Source organism: Manis javanica, chromosome 1 (assembly GCF_040802235.1).
Source record: "Manis javanica isolate MJ-LG chromosome 1, MJ_LKY, whole genome shotgun sequence".
Classification (NCBI taxonomy): domain Eukaryota; kingdom Metazoa; phylum Chordata; class Mammalia; order Pholidota; family Manidae; genus Manis; species Manis javanica.
The window spans coordinates 74,727,860-74,747,647 of record NC_133156.1 but is presented as its reverse complement, the minus strand read 5'-3'; the positions used below and the strand labels follow the sequence as shown (position 1 = coordinate 74,747,647).

The 19,788-nt window shown below is 41.2% G+C and overlaps 1 protein-coding gene across 12 annotated transcripts in view; it reads left to right on the top strand.

The window, feature by feature from the left end:
• CAST (calpastatin) overlaps positions 1-19,788 on the top strand; it is a 130,195-nt gene that overhangs the window by 32,574 nt on the left and 77,833 nt on the right. For 10 of the 12 annotated variants that reach the window (XM_037012161.2, XM_037012153.2, XM_037012154.2 and 7 more), the window contains exon 3: positions 3,275-3,346. In XM_037012161.2, coding sequence (XP_036868056.2) covers positions 3,275-3,346 — 72 coding nt within the window. Of the gene's footprint in view, positions 1-3,274; positions 3,347-9,786; positions 9,926-19,788 lie in introns of those variants that run through there. The other 2 variants (XM_037012160.2, XM_037012158.2) reach the window with 2 other exon arrangements.

Genomic DNA, 19,788 nt, shown 5'->3' with positions numbered 1-19,788 from the left:
CAAACTGTTTGCAAGCAATGCAGTTGTATCCATTATTAGAATCATAGCTAGTCCTAAGGAAAAAAATAACTTTTTCTAGCCAGTAAAAAACAATATTTTTTTCTGATTACAGTACATAAATAGCAAAAGCTCTTAGAAAATCCTCTACAGCCACTAAGACTCCTCATAAATTAAGACTAGGCCCACTGGGGTTGCCCCGGAAAGATCCGTCTGCTCCATGGCTCCCCAGGGACTTGGGCTCTTTAGAGCAGACATTTCTAACCTGTGGGCCACAGACTTCAGGCCATTGCTCATCTCACTTAATCCTCACTCTCTTCCTCTGAGGTATGGGTAAGGTTATTTCATTTTTTTCAGGTGAGAAAATTAGTGTTTGGAAATGTTCATAAACTTGCCCAAGGACTCACAGCTGGCATTTGGTGGAGCCAGGATTCTTGCTGCATGTATCAGAAGATAGGACCATTAGTCTAGAGAATGCAGAACCTTACTTTGCAGAGTCATTAAGTCTCAGGATGACGCAAGGCTTCAGTCGGGTTGTTTCCTGAGATTTTAGGAGATAGAGACGCAGCAGCTCTTTGCCTGGCTTTTAGAACTTCAGTGTTCTTTGAAAACAGTTTTTAAGACTTGAGTTCTGATTTATTCAATAAACAGTTTTTATTGTAAACTACAACAGACTTACAAAAAAGATAAGCTGTTAATTTTTTTCATGTCTTTCTGCAACTGCAGGTATAATTGATCTAATTCATGCTCTCCTTATTGAACTTCTCTGCTCAATTGAGGTGTCCCTTTGTGGGTCTCTTGGTTGGCAGACTCTGAACCAGTTCTGGAGGCTGGGAAGATGCTTACAGTAGACGTTGTGGATTCACAGTCCATAGAAATAGGGCCTGTGTATACTCAGTAGTCTGCCCCTGAGCAGGAGAGATCATTCAAGTTCCCCATAAATGGACCAGACTTGGGGTCCTAGAGTTTGAGTCTAGAGGCGAATAAGACATGGAGGGCTACACTTCTGTCACTGTCTATTGTTAGGACTGTGGCCCTGTGGCACACTGACCTGCAGGAAAGGAATGACTCAGCCAGACCTGTGACCTGATGTGTATGAAGGAGAGACAGGCTGTTCCTGATAATTTCCTTTCTGTTAAACTTTAGCAAAGAAGTGTTCATAAATATAAGAAGGGATGTGATTGGCTGGAAGGAAGAATCTGCTGAATGGCCTTTATGGATTTATGGAAATGAAGAAACATAATTTGACTCAAAATAATGAGTTATCATAGTATTGACATCCTCACTGAACATCTTAATCTTATAGAGACTAGAACATATCTGTGTATGAGGGCAGATGCATAGTTATAGACAAAAGAGCTTGTTTTGAGAGTTTCTGCTTACTGTAAGTAGATGAGTACCATTCTGTCTGAGCATATATCCAGCCCTCTTAGGGAAAATGCAGACCTAGCCCAGTGAGAGATGTGTCTAGCAACAGTGGGATTTCTAAGAACCCATGCTGGTGAAGAAGATAACTACAGAACTAATCACCAGATGACATGAAGCCAAAGGGTGTTGAGAACTTTTCACCTGGAGATGAAGAAGGATTCACAAGGGCTAGGTGGTGTACAGAAAAGATTGGGAAGCAGGCCGGAGCTGGAAGAAACTGATGATCTCAAACACCAACTGCAGGGCCTCCTAAACCTATGTCACTTCAGACTGCATGTCTTGATCCAGCATCCTGTTTCACTCATACCACATATGCCTGTGCCCACCACGCATCACCTGTACTAGTATCTTTCTGTTCCTCTGACCTCCTAAGCCCAGTCTTGTCTCTGGGCCTTTGCACATGGAACTCTCTCCACCTAGAATGTCTCACCTCTTTCCTCCCCTATTTATATGATTGGTACCATTCCGGGTCAGCCTCACCCCACAGTTCCCTGGGCCTCAAGTGATTTGTGAGATGACTGTGTTAAGCAGGCAAGCATTTCTATTTTAATAATTTTGCATATACTTTAATGCACTAAAAAAGTAAACTAGCACTTTAACGTCATGATCTCATGGACAGTTGCTTAAGACAGGCAGGCTTAATTAAAGTAAATCTATTTTTGAAAATACTAAGCAAATATAGTTATGGCCAATTAAAAAATACTACAGATGATATACATATAAGCAAAGTTTGGGGAAAAAGATCCAGAGCCAGTACTTGTCATATTTTAATGTGCATATTGAATTAGTGTGCTGTTATAGAAATAAAGATTCTGATTTAGGAGTCTGGACTGAGGTTGGGATTCTGATTCTTCAACAAGCTCCCAGTTGCTGCTGCTGCTCTGGTCTGGCAACCCTGTGATGAGCCGCAAGGATGCTGAGTTGTGCTCAGTGTGCGTACTTCAGGCTGCCTGTACCTTAGATTATCTCAACAGTGATTAGAGAATCTGACCAAGATGCATATTCTCAGTTTCCAAGCCAAGACCATCTGATTCATCAGGGTGTGGTAAAGCCCAGGATTTTACCTGGTTAATAGGTACTCTGGGTGTTCAGATGTGGATGCTCCCAGGACCACCCTGGGAGACAGGAGGAGCCTCTGGATAGCCAAAGCATATTGGGGAGCAGTAGTTAGTACACATGGTTATCACACATTGATACCACTTAGAGCACTTACAGTCATGCTCTAATAGATGCTCTTATTAAGGTTTATCATTCTATTATTATCTATAACTATTTTTCTGATAGAATAATTATATGGCACATGGTAAGTACCCAAACATTCATTATTATTACCTATATGGTTTTTAGCTTTTTGCTGTGATAGCACTGTGATGAATATCTTTAAAGAAAAACGGATTTTGCTTCTTTCTTATCATTCCCCTAAAATATATTTTTAGGCATAGAATTGCATTGTTGATGCTTATTGCTAAGTCACCCTCCGTGGAGGCTGTATTAATGTGAGCTCTGTATAGCCCTGTGAAAAGATTCAACCACTCTACAGTGAGTGATGTTGTTTCTGGAAATGTGTCATAGTGGGAAATGGCAACTGCCCATGTGAGGATATTTACAGTTCTCCAAAATCATTGAATATTAAACAGTTGGAATTTATCCAACTCAGTCTTTCTTTTCCATATTTATATAGTCTTCAGGCAAAGATATTAAGAATTTAAAAATATGTCCATTTTTTTGTGTGCATGATGGTATATTAGTCTGATTTTTGCTCGAGAAATATTTGTGTTGATGCAAAACTTTACACCTGACTACATTAATATGTTCTCCCCCATTGAAATTAATCTTTTCTATTTTCAAGAAAAAAGCAACAAGCCTTGGGAGCAGTCAGCCCTCCAGATCCTGTGCTGGTGGAACAGCCCCGGCTGCCAAGGTCAGTCATTTCCTGAACACAGAAAGACCCCAACTGTAGGTGTCTCACTATTGGGTGGGGTCTGCAGGGAAGGCAAGCAGGGCCTGTATATCACTGTACACTTTGAACAAAGTATCGTTTCTGTGCTGGAGTGGAGGGTGTGATTTCCTAATAGTGATTTGAATGATTTAAAACAGTAAAACTGTTTTTTGTTATAATTCTTCCTGACATATAATAGGTGTCCAAAAAATATTAACTATTATAATATATATCTATAGATAACATCAGACTTTTACTTATACTGTGAGTGATAATATAATGTTCCCAGTTCTTCAGAAAATAATTCTGGTTCTTTGCATGAGCATTGGCTACACCATGCTCTCTGCTAAGTGCTCTGTGTAATTTTTTTATGTAATCTGCTCATAGCCTTATAATTACTATTCCTTTATACTTGTAGAAGCCAGGGCTCAGAGATGTTAAGTATCCTTGACAAGATCACAAAGCCAGTAAGATGCAGGTGAGGTTCAAACCCAGGTTTCCCATTCATACAAGGTCCTTAACAGTGCCAGAACTCAGAAGCTCTGATTGAGCATTTTTTGATAAAACAACACTTCAAAGCTTTACAACTTATAAAAATCACCAAAATGATACCTGTCAAAACAAGGAACTACAATTTTAGCTAGTAGTTTTCAATATATGAAATAGTTATGTTCAGCCCATTTCAATTTATGGTCTTCTAGAGCTATATCCAAGTTATCAGAAACTTTAACTTATTTCAGGACTACACAACTGTTTTAAAAAAGCAGTTTTCCTTGAAATTGGTACCTCTCATATATGGGTCTGTGGACTTTATCATATATGTTACTTTCTTGATGGAGAGGTAATATTTTAGTGCCCCTGGAGCCCTGGGTGCTCTCCGAGCCCTAAAAGGTGCCTGAACCAAAACTGAGCTGAGAAATGAGAAGACACTGGGCACAGAGTTCAACACCATCCCAAATTAAGACTTGCGAGCATGTCCTTTTCAAATCTCCCCTCCACCAGTCATTAAAATGGTACAAATTATTGAAGGACTATGAATTTTAAACAGGGGTAAATTAATGTTTGGGGCCACCAGAAACTCAAAGCTGGGGTCTGCTCTTTTAGCCACTCTGTGACTGCTGGTGGTGGCACTGATGCTCCCTGGGGGAAAGAGGCCTTCTGTGCAGCCAAGCAAATCTGTTTCCTCTTGGCCGCTTATTTTTGGCAAGTTTACTTAGCCCCACTGAGCTACAGTTTCCTCATCTGTAAAACAGGAATAGGACTTCTCGTCAGCTCTGCTGGGAGGCTTAAATGAAATAGAACACATAAAACACTTTGTCCTGAGTTTGGTATTTAGCAGGTGCTGAGCAAACATCATCTCTGCCGCAGTTACTGCTGTCAATCCTCCTCTCTGCTGTTCGGAGGTCTCCAGCTAGAACAGATTTCCCAATGCGTCCTGTCTTTTAGAGTATTAGAACCCTTACTTAACTTATACTTAACTATGCCTCTAGAAATGGCAAGCCCCATTAAAAAAACCACAAACCAGTGAGATTCAGTGAATCATTTGTAAATGGTTTCCAGAGATGCTATCATCTAAACTCTTGGAGGCTTCGTACAATGTGGAAAGCCATACCCAGTTTGTTTTTGTTTTTAACTTAGTCATAAGAAGCAGTCCCTTTTTCGTCTTTTTTTTCCACACAGAAAGTTACCATCCAATCATTCTGAGGTAGTGTGGAGAAAGTGAAGGTTCCTATGGCCAGGATGCTCACCTGGCCCTGCTTGGCTTAATCACTACACACGGTGGGCAATTTGTTGTTACTGAGTTTATATGAAAAGCTCTGTCCAGTGCTCTGGGCGACACAGCAGCACGGCTGCAAGGCTGTGCAACTGTAGGTGAGCAGAGACTGGAGTGGTGTCAGCGCTGAGGACAGAGACTGGGATGGCTACAGGAGTAGAGAGGCCCAGAGAGATACTGGCTTGCTGTATGCAGACTCGCTCTGAGTGGACAGGATTCTAGTGATTGACCTGCCACTGTGGGAATAAAGTTGGGTATAAACCCTTTTACCCCTAAACGTTCCACTGTCATTTTTTTTTAGTCTCAATGAATCCATAGTGAACTTGTCCAGGACTGAAACCCATTGTCAAGACAGGTAGAATGTTTATAAAGAATTTGGACCTCTCCCCAAACCCTTCTGTCTCAGGGAGCTAGGGCAAGGGGAGACAACTAGGAGGTGAAGGCATTTTAGCCACATGTTTGTTGTTTAGTATTAGTAGCAAACTTGACTTTCTCTCCTTGTCTTCTAAGACACTGTTGTCTCCCACCCGCGTTCTTCTCTCTACTGTCCCTCTTTCTCACTGTGGTTTCCTGACTTGCTTTCCTTCACCAGTTTCCTGAATATTAGTTTCCCCAGGGTTTTATTTCTTCACTCCTTTCTTTCTCGTATATTTAACTTTTAGTATTGTAAGAAAAAAAGATGTGCACATATTGTACTTACTGATTTCTTTTGATGCCAGATTGAAAGGGCTTTAACTCAGTATCATCATCACCTAAAAAAAAATCATTCCCATTAATCATTTCAAAAAGCTGGGGATAATAGCATTTGTGACATTTAGAGCCTTTTACTATGCAATTAATTACTGTAACACACACAAAGTAACCGAATAAGTTATGTGACAAAATAGTAGATGTAATTGGCACTGAGAATTCGTTCTGATTTTCTTGATTTGACACATTTGAGTTAAAATAAGTGGTAATTTTACAGTTATTAAGAAAACCTTAGTATCTGTCTTGCCAGTAGGTTTCAGCGCCAAATAATTTCATTATGGATTCATTGAGACCAAAAAATGACAGTGGGACGTTCTTGGGGTGAAGGGGTTTATAACCAACTTTATTCCCATGATGGCAGGTCAATCACTAGAATCCTGTCCACCCAGAGCAAGTCTGCATGCAGCAAGCTGGTATCTCTCTGGGCCTCTCTGCCCACTGCAGCCATCCCAGTCTCTGTCCTCAGTGCTGCCACCACTCCAGTCTCCGCTCTCCTACAGCTGCGCAGCCTTGCAGCCATGCTGCTGTGTCACCCAGAGCACTGGACAGAGCTTTTCATATAAAGTCAATAACAACAAATTGCCCACTGTGTGTAGTGATTAAGCCGAGCAGGGCCAGGTGAGCATCCTGGCCACAGAAACCCTCCCCTTTCTCCAAAGTGTCTGTCTTAAAAATTAAACATTTAATTTGAAATGCCTCAGGTATATATTAGAGAATGGCTACCATGTATTGCAGAACTGTCTTATGAGAATTCTTAAAAATGAATAATCATGTACACAAAAAATATCATTTCTGCCTTTCAATACCAGGCTTGGAAGAGCCAAAGCACTTACATAGCATAGATATTTCTAACTTAAAATAATCGTTGTTAAGATGATTCGTGCTTAAAGATCAATTAATAATGACGAGTAATGAGGCTGCAGAAATTATGCAGGCTTTTATTAAAGGCAGTACAAAAATAGTTGTGATCCATGATCAGTTGTGAAGTTGTATTGCTGGCAGAGTTCTCAGACAGCTTCTGTTGTAACCACCTCCTTATTCGGGCGAGGAAACAAAGGTTGGAATTGCATTAAGAATGTCTCTGCTGAAGACCACAGCCATTAAAAATATAAAATTGGTTAAGGTTATTAGTTCCAGTTGGAATCCACTCTGATTAGTTCAAGCAAAAAAGAATTTATGGATAGCAGGGTAGCTTGTAGAGAAATCCAGAAGGCTCCCACAGAAGGAATCTCTAAGTGTCACAGCCACCCATGGGAGCTGTTGCCACCACAGTTCAGCACCCATCACATTTAGAAGCAGACACCAGAAACTCTGCCCCTGCCCGTCATGAAGACTGATTCCATATCATAACACAGATTTCCCAGTAAGTAGTGGCCTCTTCATGTTGCTCACCTCCTTGTATGGGCACATCTTGATTGACCAATGAAGGTCACATGCCACAGTCATGCTGTAAAGGCATCTGGGCTTGTGAGGGTTCTGGATTCTACTTTGGGAAGGGGCATATTAATTAGGTGAGAAATGATCAACATGTAGTGAAGGTTTTCAAATGTGTGGCCTGATGCCAACTGACAGATACCCACTACAGAAAGGAAAACTGGAGAATTACCCAACTGAACAGGAAGGAAAATCACTGGTAATAGGTTGTTCAGCAGCATTGGGTCTTTGAAACAGAAGATACAACCAACTTTTCTTGCCGCCTAGATGGGTGAAGATACGTGAAGGAAAAAGCATCTTAAGAAAATACTTTGTGCTTTTGGTCCTGGTTCTGCCATAAACAGCTGTGTTAACTTGACAGCACAGCTCTCCTCTCAGGGGCCTACTTTTCTCATCCATGATAGGAGTGAGGGGCTGGTTACACACTGAGTGTGCGTGGCAGTTATTTCAGCATTCCGGTCAGCCTAACCTCATAGTTCCCTGGACCACGTGTGGTTTGTGACATGACTGTGTTAAGCAGGCAAGCATTTCTATTTTAATAATTTTGCATGTATTTTAATGCTCTAAAAAAGTAAACTAGCACTTCAACTTCATGATCTCATGGACAGTTTTGCTTAAGACAGGCAGGCTAAATTAAAGTGTATCTATTATTTAATATATTAAATAAACATAGTCATGGCCAATTAAAAAATAGTATAGGTAATGTACAGATAACCAAAGTTTGTGAAACAATATCCAGAGCCAGTACTTGTCATATTTTAATGTGTATATTGAATCAGTGTGGCGTTATGGAAATGAAGATTCTGATTTAGGAAGTCTGGACTGAGGCTGTGATTCTGATACTTCAACAAGCTCCCGGTTGCTGCTGCTGCTCTGGTCTGGCAACCCCGTGATAAGCCGCAAGGATGCTGAGTTGTGCTCAGTGTGCGTAGTTCAGGCTGCCTGTACCTTAGATTATCTCAACAGTGATTAGAGAATCTGACCAAGATGCATATTCTCAGGTTCCAAGCCAAGACCTTCTGATTCACCAGGGTGGGGTAAGGCCCAGGATTTTACCTGGTTAATAGGTACTCTGGGTGTTTCAGATGCAGATGCCCCCAGGACCACCCTGGGAGACAGGAGGAGCCTCTGGATAGCCAAAGCATATTGGGGAGCAGTAATGTCCCTCTTCTTCTCTAAGGAAAGGAGCCCCTTTTCTACCTGTTCTTGCAGGATAAGAATCTTTGGAAAATTTAGTTCATATCATGTAATTACTCATCTGTACTCCTCAGGAGCACAGAAATACTCGTCTTCATTGAGGAAGATATGCTGCCTAACACTTGCAGGCATTGGGACCCAGGGCACATCCTTATTGGGGTGTGGCCCAAGTAAGTCACCTGGTGTATTTGTGTCACAGGAGAAATGAATGTCAGTGAAACCTAGATGAGCAGAGATTTAGTTTAAAAAGTAAAAAAGGAAAGAAAGTACTAATGATAAAAAAAGGAACTTTAAAGTTGTATTTCTTCAAGAAGAATTTTAAGGACAGGATCATCTGCTCAGGGAATTATAAAATAATTAGAGTTGAAAGGGTTCTTACTTCACCAGCTTTATTTAACAGAACTAAATGAAAAAGTGAGAAGAAATGAGATAGCTGTGAGGAGCACCTTGCAGGGGAAGTCAGAGGGATCCCACTTGCTTTAACTGCCCTGGGGTGTGGGGTACACAACTGCACAGGTGAGCTCAACGCCTTTTTCATGAAAGCTGTCTGTCTGCTCTGGCTGGGTGCAGCACTGAGTCACTGCTCAGGTGTCACTAGCTCGACCTGACGTCTCTGTTTCTCAAGGACTGACACCACCTCCTCTTCCACTCAAACCCCAAGCTGGGTATCGGGCCTTTGTTGTGACTGGTTTGTGGCTTTGGGAGAAGTTGGCTTTCGGTATTTCTTTTAAAACTCCCTCTTTTATCTCAACTCCATCATTCACTCTGTTTAAGTCGGCATTCTTCTATAAGAAAGCTCATTTGCTTTCCCTTGTTTACTTAATGTATTCATTCACTTCCAGCAGTGTGTGGACTCATGAATTCTTATTTTATCCAATGACTTAAAATCCACTCTTACTTACTTTGAGGTTTTTAGTCATAATAATTTATAAGTAATGTGCAATAATTCGGTAGAATTCTGACTCTGTTAAACTGCTCTTTTAAAATCCATTATACAGTTTGAAATGCATTTGCGAATCCCTGGTGGTGGTCATTATTAATTTGCTTTATAGTTTAAAAAGAGATTTTGCGGGGTGTGTATTTGCAAGAGCCCCCACCCTTGCCCCTCGGTTTGGTTGAGTCAGGGTGACGGCCCAGGGGCGCAGGCCTCTGCCGCCCGCCGGCCCCGTGCCCGCGGCGCGGCCTGCAGCACTGGCAGCGGGAAGCGGGAAGTCGGGCCTCTCTCCGCCGCCCGCCGCCCGGAGGTGGCTCCTCCCTCCACTAAGCGCCGGGGCTCGGGCGGCGCCCCTGGGGGAGGGCGGGCGCAGCCTGCGTGCGTCCCGCCCCGACGCCCTCGCGGCTGCGCCTGGAATGCAAACATCCCGAGCTCCCAGCTGAAATCTCTGGGCCCGGGAGCCGGACGCAGAGTGAGTACCGATTTCGGCCGCTTCCCTGCAAGGCTGCGTCTGCTTCCCGGGCAAGGAGCCCGCCCGCCGCCCGCGGGCGCGGGCCGGCCCCTGCCCCTGGCTCCCCGAGCTCGGACAGGCCTCTTAGCCCTGAAGACAGGTTCCTTTCCAAACGGGTTCTAAGTTAAATTGTGTTAACTTGTCGGCCCCTCCTCCTTGTCGGTGACACTGGTACTGGTGTTACAGTGGCAGTGTGTCTGGTGACCCCACTTGCAGTAGGGTTACACAACCAGAGATTTGTGTGCCCCGGGGAGAATGCTGAAGAAGTACCAGCAGTGTCCATTGGTTTGGCCCTTTTATCTCTAGGCCTAGACCCTGCTCCCCTCCTTTCTCTCCCAGCCCTGCCCCCACTACTGTGTTGACCTCTGTTTTAGAGAATGAGCTCACTCTGTCTAACCTTTCCATGTCCTGATACATGCTGGGTGTGGCGTGGCAACTGTTGTGACATGTTTCTGTTATATTTCCTTGAGCAAAACCTGAGACTGATTGGATAACATCACTGAGGGCTGCTTTGTATAAGAATATTTAGTACTTGTAAGATACAAGAATGCAGAAGGTACTCTGTGTAAGAATGCGAAGTGTTTTCAGTGAGATTTAACAATCTCTTCTGTACTGTTAGGGTTCCAGCCTTACACAGTTACAAATGGGCAAGAGGCAAGTTCTTTATTGCCGTTTTAGAACTTGAGAAAATGAGGCAGAGTTTAGGAAGCTTCCTCAAAGGGAGAGACCTTGTGGCCAGTGACTAATCTAGGAACCCACCTGTACGTCTCAGGATTGGAATGCTTGAGCAGCAGCTCCGCAAAGTTCTTAACTGTATTAGATGTTCTCTAGACAGAAACCTCTGCATTGCAGGGACCGTCACTAAGGAGTGGCATCAACTTCAGAGGAAAAAGGTTATTTTCTAATGAATAACTATAGGATGCCTCTTCCTGATGCCTTTTTTTGTGAGTATGCAAGATTTTTCAGTATCTAAAAGGATATTTGCACGCTGAATTTTCAGTGTCTAAAAGGTATTTGTTGCTGGGAATGTAGCGGGGAGGGAGTACTGCCTGGATTCTAGGAGACAGTACAGGGTTAAAACAAAGCAGTGACAGACAGCAAAATCATGGCCAACTAGGAAAGGCCACATCTGCTGACTGATGGAGAAGGGTAGGCGAGCAGTAGCCATGAGGGTGGAGAGGGCACCCTGTGCACAGCAAGGACTCTTTTGTCTATTATAAACAAGTGAGCTTCACAGACTGCATGACAGTGCTTATGAAGCAGCATATTCAAGTATAAATGTTGGCTCTGGCTCAGTCCATGTGCTTTGAAAGAAGATTTCCCATCATGAGAGGATTTGATGATGTAGAATTAGTGGTGAGTTCAGTTCCTTGATCTCTGATTGCCCTAGTATAATTCCTCTCCCACAGTGAAAATGCAGAAGCTATCACATAAAGTAACAGTTTGAAAGAGTGAAACCAAAGAGAAGAGAAAGCCATTAGGAAAACATGAGGAATTAATTTGAACTAACTTTTCAAAGTCAGCCAAGTATTTGTGTTCCCATTTGTTGCCGATAACAACAATTATATCTTTAAGGCATCATTACTTCTCATGTGGAACTATTTACTTTTCCCAAAATATGAACTATCTAATTGGTCAATCCTGTTTAAATTAAAAACCCACAGCCTATGTTATCCTGTGTACATACATTTAGATATGTCTCTTTGTATATTCTCTTTCATTACACCTTACAGTGCCCTTATTTTGGAGACCCTGTCAATCTGGAATATATATTTTAGCACCAGTGCATCTGAACTCATAAGAGGAACATATTTTGTCCTATAGTTTTTCTGATACATTGAATTAATAATCTGCATATTGGGAAAACATAAGCGGTCTTCACAATCGCATTTTTTTTTCTCTCTGTAAATAGCTTTTAACTTAATCATGTCAGTTATCCAGTGTTTCTCAACAGGGTGCTCTTGGCATTTGGAGTGACAGTTCTTCGGTGGGCAGGACTGTCTTCCTTGCCCTGAGTGCCAGAGCATGACCAAAAGCACTCTTACACATCCTGAAATACTCTTTAACTGGGTGCTACTTCCCCTGATGAAGAACAATTGAGCTACTCTGTTTTTATGAAAAGCTATAAAAACAGTTATTCCGTTCCATGGGTACTTTATAACATCTCTTAAGACATGGACACTTAGGCAAGCCCATGTATTTGGACATGGGAGATGTGAGTGGAGGCTGTGAGTAATCCCACTGCCGGCAAGGTGACATTGTTGCCCTTGGGCTCTCCTGTCTAAGCGAGGCAATAATAAGAAATTATTAGAGTCACTGTAATAGGTCCCAGAAAAAGAATAGGTCAGCATAATCTGTATTCAGAGTGTCAACAGCACAGCTGTGTTTACTGAAAATTACTATGTTCTTCTAGGCGTATGCTGGGCACTTTCCATGATATGATGAGAACAGAGTGATGAGGTAGATACTCTTATTATGCCCATTTTACAGATTAAGAAAGTAAGAGCCCCATCTCTTAACTACTGCACTGTATTGTTTCTCAGGACACATTTAAGAGCTCTCCATAAAATACTTCCCGATGAATGAGCTTGAGTGCACGGGTTATCACACACTTAAGTCTCATTTGGCTGTGGTTACTTCTGTTCTTAGAATACCAGCTTTTTACTCTACTGTGAGCATCTTGAAGACAGGCTCCACATCTTTGTACCCCCAAAGTATCTACCATGGTAATTCTACATGGCAGTTATTCAATATATACTTATTAAATTGAGAGAGAAGATTGGTTTTATCCTAATATGAATAGAGCCCAAAGCCACTGTTGCATTAGTGCAGAGGATTATACAAGGTAGGTAAAAAAGGTAAAATTATATTCTCCTTTTTGTGGGGATCAGAAAAGCTCAATAGGGAACACATTTTTCTCCTTTTTGTTGGGGGAGATTGCGAGGAGGTTTCTACAGGGGGCCAGACATGGTGGTGAAGTGAAATATGGTCCACATATCAAATACAAAAATACAGTGTGAGAGGTGCCAAATAGCACTGTTATCACGGTGCTATAAAAGCACAGTGGAGAGCTGAGGGAAGAGGGATGAGATTAAGCCTGTCTTTCTGGGAGTACACACTGGGGATATGAATCCCTTAGAGAGCCACAGTCAAGAGGCCAGTTAAAGGAGCAAATACTGAGGCAGGATGGACACACTTCAAGAACTAGGATGTTATTCTCGTTGCAGTTGTCAGTGGTGGGACTCGTCAAGTCTGACTTCCTGAGCATTGGCTCTTCTCATTTATTCTTAATTTCTTCCTTCCATACTTGCCCTTGGTGACCAGTCAAGATACGACAGTCTCCTCTGCACACTTTTCCTTGTGTTGTTATGTGGGATTGAAAGTTCTGATTAACTCTAGGGTTCTCTGATGAGATATTCTTGACAACTGCCCCTTGTAGAGAGGCTGGATTTCCACCAGCTATCCCCTGTACCTAAGAAATCCGTTTCCTCCTGGGACTTCACAATTTGCAACCCCACAGCTGACTGGGTCTGGGTTATCAGTCTTCCAAGCTACCTTGGGGTGTGAAGGATTCCTGCTGCTCATCACCCGTTTCTTCACCATCAATCCCAGCTGCAAGGAGCGTGGACAAGCTCACCAGCAGCCAGATAACCTGCCCCTGAATACCAGGCATTTATCTCTGAGGACACACTTGTCTCAATCTAGTTTCTCATTTTTTATTTGGCAGCTGTCACCTGGTGGACACATATCCTTAGCAGGACAAGGAGAACCTCAGAACCCAGTTGACTCGTGTGTCATTTCCACGGGCCCCTCTTAAAAGAGTGATTGGCACACACGGTCACAAAGCTGCTGCTTGGTCTGTTTTTGGTGACATTTGTTTCTTTTCCTGTAGATCCCTTTGCAACACTTAAAAACTAACATTGAGTTTTATTTGGGGAGGATTTCTTATATGTTGGAAAGAGGGTTTGGGTCTGCTTTTTTTGATTAATCAAGTTAACTTTAGTAAGCTTTTTTAAATATTGCCAACCCACTTAGAATTTTACTCAGTTCTGTAGGCCCCAGGGCACATACTGATCATAATGGATAAGACGTTTGTGAGCAGTGAAGGTAACACTGACTAGAATTCCCCAGTGAGTCTTGCAGATGGGACCCCCAAGGATTGAAGGATATAACCGTCATCTAAGCAAAGCTTCCTTAATTTCTGAGAGTTGCACTTTAACAGTTAGGGTCTCTTAGAGAAGAATGAGGTCTTCCACCACAAATAGAGAATATAGGCCAAAAGGGTAATTCCAGGCCAATCCATAGTCCTTGTCCTGGGGATGTGCTGCACCCTCTTGGAATTCTCTAAGACAGTGTTTTGCGGTGTAAAGTCTGGAGAGCAACTGCGTCAAATTCACCTGGGACTTTAAATAAAAATGGAGATTTCCCAAGCCCCACCTCAGACCTACACAGTCAGAATCACTGAGGAATCTACAGTTCAGCAAGCTCTCTAGATAATCCTTACCCCTGTTACAGTTTGCTAGCCATTGCTCTGAGAAGTGAGATAGGCTATACAGTGCCTATCTGTAAGTAGTCTTCCAGCCTTTGCAGTGCAGTGAAATCTTGGTGAGAATTCTAGCTATCCAAAGGGGCGCAGACTTCCGAATCATACCCAGGGTCCCCCATGAACTGAATTGATTGATGTTCATGGCCCACTTTTGGAGCTTAAGCAAGGACCTGGACCAATCCCATTTCACTCTAAGTTGCCATAAGAGATTTGAGTCCAGCTTAGTGTGCAAGCATCTCTCTGCACTTTGTAAAGTCTCTGCACTCAGTAATACATTAAGGTCCCTTGCACAAATGACTGAAGTATAAAGACCTAGACCAGACCTCAGGGTCTCCCAAAGTGTTCAGAACACAGTCATAAGAAGAAAGAAGCCTGTTCCTACAGAGAAAGCCATAGCTCAGTCTCCTGCAGATTGTTTATCACCTGTGATAAGAGGATGGCCAGAGAAAGTAGCAGAGAATAAAATTAATTATACTTTTTTTCAGTTACATATGCTTTTCCTCTTTCCTCCTTATGAAAATGGCAATTGTGTTTATATCCAACATGGCAAATAAGATCCTTTTTTTTCTGAAACACAATTACTATGGCCGGTCATCCTCAAAATCTTGGAATATAAATATTGTCATGCTAAAATATATCTAAAACGTGTCTCATGTGCTTTTAAACACTCATCTTCTCATAGTATTTTATTTCCAAAGATGTATCAAGTTGAGAGAGCTTGGTCTTGAACAGCAGGGGATTGAAACTGGCAGGCAGAATTTTTTTCCAGGATCCTTAACTTCTCTTACATATTCACCATCTCTTTATTTATCTCTGTACTTATTTATTTATTACGTTAAATTTTATATGTATCTGGAATAGAAAGGAGTTCTTCCATCAGAATTCAGATTAACTTTTGTCAGGTGTGCACAATGTATTTAAAATGGTTGAAGATCCTTAGGTGGGGAATGCAGGCTGTGCTTTGTCACAAAGCCCACTGCCCTGTCTTCCTGCTGGCCTGATCGACTCATTCTTGTCACTCAACACATTTTCATTTGAGTTCTAGACTTCTGATCTACAAAGACAAATACTAATTTCTGAAAATTCTATTAATCATTTGAAAATTGCATCCTGATCTTTTTTCCCCAGTGTCCTTGCCACTGAGCTGTATACTGATGTATGTAACATTAGCAGTTTCTCTGATGGTCCAGAATATCTGCCTATAAAATGACAGCAATATTGAGGTTGGAGAAGTCCACAGCATAATGCTACCTTACAGCGTAAGAAAGATGTTACAGGGTAGGCATAATCACTTGATACCTGTGATTATGGTTTTAGGGCCATAAGACTGGAGAGAGAAATATTCTTGAGGTATTGTAGGCCTATCTGTTTCAGGAACATCTGGACTCTAAGGTAACCTGTGCTGCCAACATCAGCACCAAAAATCTTCTCTTGAAAACTGACTGGAAAGTACTCGTGAAAAATAATTCGTGAATCTATCCTAATGTGTGGTCTGGTTCCTTTCTTTTGATCAAATGAAAGTATGAAAACACTGAGTTTGTTGGCGGAATGAAAGTGCCAATGCATAATAATAGATGGTAGAAAACAGTAGTCATTTCAATGACCCCCTAAAAAGCCATCTTGTTTTAAACGCCTGCAGCAGTGATCTCAGTGTCAGGGAGTTTCAGCTTAAAGCTCCTTAGACTACAGTCCTTCCTCCCTCTTCCTCCTGCCCTTTTTCCTACCTAAGTTTGTAAGTGTCCCTTGGCCCCCTGCCTCTCTTATGAGGGACTCTGTTCCTGAGCCCAGAACCACTGAGCTAAGATGTTAATGATCAGGCCAGTTAATGTTGCCTAATGGTTTGACATAACATTGATGGTCAACAAACATTATGTACTTTTTTAGTATAAAATTTTTAATTAAGAATTCCTGCATATTTTGCATAGAGTTTCAGTGATTAGAATTAATGATCATTTTTACCCCTAGCAGTATTATAAAACTAAATTATCTTCCATGTGATATCTTACTTTACCCTTGAGTTTTAAAGCTATCCATTAGTTAACCATTAATTTTAGCCGTAAAGTGCCCACATCACTAAGAAAAATGTACTCCCTTCTGAATATTCAGAGATGAAAAAGAAAAGGTTAACCTCTTTTGGCTATTGAGTTTGAGCCTTCTCTTAGTTTCAAGAATCTTTTAATTATTGCAGTAACGTGCTGAATTCTAAAACACTTTGTTTGTGGTAACACAGAATTACTAGCCTGGTAAGACAGAATTGATTCCTTCTCTGGTCCTTTTGATAATCATACTTGTATACTTCTTCACATGTTTCCAAAGATTGAATGTGATGAACACCAGGTACATATTTGCAATTACAATCTTGGCAAAATACCATCATTGATACCCAGTTGAACCAGTGGTTAACCGCATTTTCTCTGTATTTGTATAACTTGTCCAGTGGAGTGAGAATTTGGTTCCTATTCACAATGAAAGACAATCAGTAGGAAACAAAAGCTTAATGAAAAACATTCTAGCCAGTGCAGGTAATCTGCAAATAATTTTGGAATGCTCTGGGGGAGGGGCTAGGTCCAGCAGCATGTATGTAGTTTAAGAAGCTCTCCAGGATCAAGATATTTGAAAATAAATAAATAGAAGTGAAGGAACCCAGCCATTTATTAATTTATTGAACTGTGCTAAGTGATATACAGGATTTCACTTACTAGTTGCATATTTTGCAACTGGGTAAGGGGTTGTTATGACAGATTTATAAATGAAAAGATTAAGGCCCAAAGAGATTAAATAACTTACCCTGGATCACACAGATAACAAGGTTTTATTTGAGTATAATGTTCTTTTCAGTAGATTGGTTTTATAAAAACTTTCACGCAGTAGTTCACATCATTTAAATAACAGAGAAGAGTTTGTATCTAAATTCAAACAAGCACTAGAAACCATTATCATGCTCTCTATTGTTATGCCCAGTATCTTCATACTGTTGGAATTTTCTCTGATGAATGAGGTTTCTTGCTTGTGTGAAAGAGAGTATTTGTACACTGGTTGGAATTAGCAAATAATAGTTTTGTTGACAGAGTTTCTTTAGATGTTTTAATGGGCAGTAGAGAAGGGATAGATTAGCTATCTTTGAGTCAGGTGAAATTTTTAAACTGCAGGATTAAATAGTACATAAATAAAAGCTCCCTTATCATGTAAGAAATACTAACTTTTGCTTAGATTTAAGGATAAGCAGCAATGCTCATATTTTTTTTTTTGAGAGGGCATCTCTCATATTTATTGATCAAATGGTTGTTAACAACAATAAAATTCAGTATAGGGGGGTCAATGCTCAATGTACAATCATTAATCCATGTCAAGTCTAATTCTTGTCAGTCTCCAATCTTCTGAAGCATAACAAACAAGTTCTTACATGGTGAATGAATTCTTACATAGTGAATAAATTCTTACATGGTGAACAGTACAAGGGCATTCATCACAGAAACTTTCAGTTTTGATCACTCATTATAAACTATAAACAATCAGGTCAAATATGAATATCCATTTGATTTTTATACTTGATTTATATGTGAATCCCACATTTCTCCCTTTATTATTATTATTATTTTTATTTTTAATAAAATGCTGAAGTGGTAGGTAGATGCAAGATAAAGGTAGAAAACATAGTTTAGTGCTGTAAGAGGGCAAATGTAGATGATCAGGTGTGTGCCTATGGACTAAGTATTAATCCAGGCTAGACAAGGGCAGCAAAACATCCACGGATACAGAAGATTTCTCTCAAAGCAGGGGGGGTGAGGTTCTGAGCCTCACCTCTGTTGATCCCCAAATTCTCACCTGATGGCCCCCCTGTGACTGTGCCTGTCTTAGGTTGTTCCTCCCTTGAGGAATCTTACCCGTCTCTGGCTAACCAGTCATCTTCCGGGGCCATACAGGGAAATGTAAAGTTGGTAAGTGAGAGAGTAGCCATATTGTTTGAAAAGGTTAGCTTTTTACTTCTTTGCAGATTTATGCCCTGTGGCTTCTATGCCCAGCACTTGTCTCGAGGTATCTTTACCATCTGGAGGAATTATGATACTCGGTAAATTCGATATGAGGCACGAATTCTATTTAAGGGTTGTAATTAGGAAGAAAGAAGAAAAGCTACAGATGTAGCATATGGAAGGAAACATGGGAGGATTGATTATTTCTTTGACATATCTTCTTGTAGAGTACCTTAAGTATGTATAGGTTTTAAACTACTAACTAATTTGCACACACATATTAACATAATAGGAATACGGTGACATAAACAAAGCAAATCTATAATTACCATCCATCTCCAGTGAAGCCAAGAAAACCATTTAGGCACCCTAGGCATTTGTGAAAATTTGTCTATGATATGATGGATATTGTCCAACTGTACTTGAACCGTCTGAGAGAAATCAGACAAATTAAAGCAGCCCATTTCTGGGATCTGTTCACATCCCATATGTTCTTTTAACTGTAGATAGTCTATAGTCATAAGATTTTGGAGTGCTACACCTTGCACCCCTCCCAACTCCTGGTTGAGTTCCAACAGTACAGATCCGGTCAAATTCGTTGTCTCACTGTATGCACATGCCAGCCTAGACATCTCCCTCCTCATTCCTATGGCAAGTCCAGGAGACAGTGGGCTGGATGCAGCCACAACTGCAGCATCGTCCGGATCCCTGTGGAGGCTTTTTGATGATCATCCCCTGGCACAAGTCCTCCAGAGAGTGCTGATGCCGGAAGCTCCTCCTCATATCATATCTTAGTTCATTTTCTGGGTATCCAAGCTAGGCCTTGATCTTCTGCATAGAAACAAACAGACCCTTTGCCCACACTTTGACATGCCCTCTATACCACTGTGCAGAACTCATTGGAGGTCAGCACACAGTAACTGCTTTTTTTTTTTTTTTTTTTTTATTAAGAGAAAGGAATATTATCAGAAAAGAGTACCTCCATAGCTGATCATCTGACACCCTTTAAGTGATCAACATTAAGGATATTTAAAGCATGCGTTGATCTTTGATTTACCAATAGTTTTATCCTATCAAGGAGTAATCCCCCTTTTCTTTCTTTCTTTCTTTCTTTTTTTTTTTTTTAATTTTTAATCTATACCTACATGAAGAATACTATGTTTACTATGCTCTCCCCTATATCACGTCCCCCCTAACAACCACATTATGATTACTGTCCATCAGCATAGCAAAATGTTGTAGAGTCACTACTTGTACTCTCTGTGTTGTGCAGCCCACCCTCCCCTTTCTACCTCCCCCCCATGCAT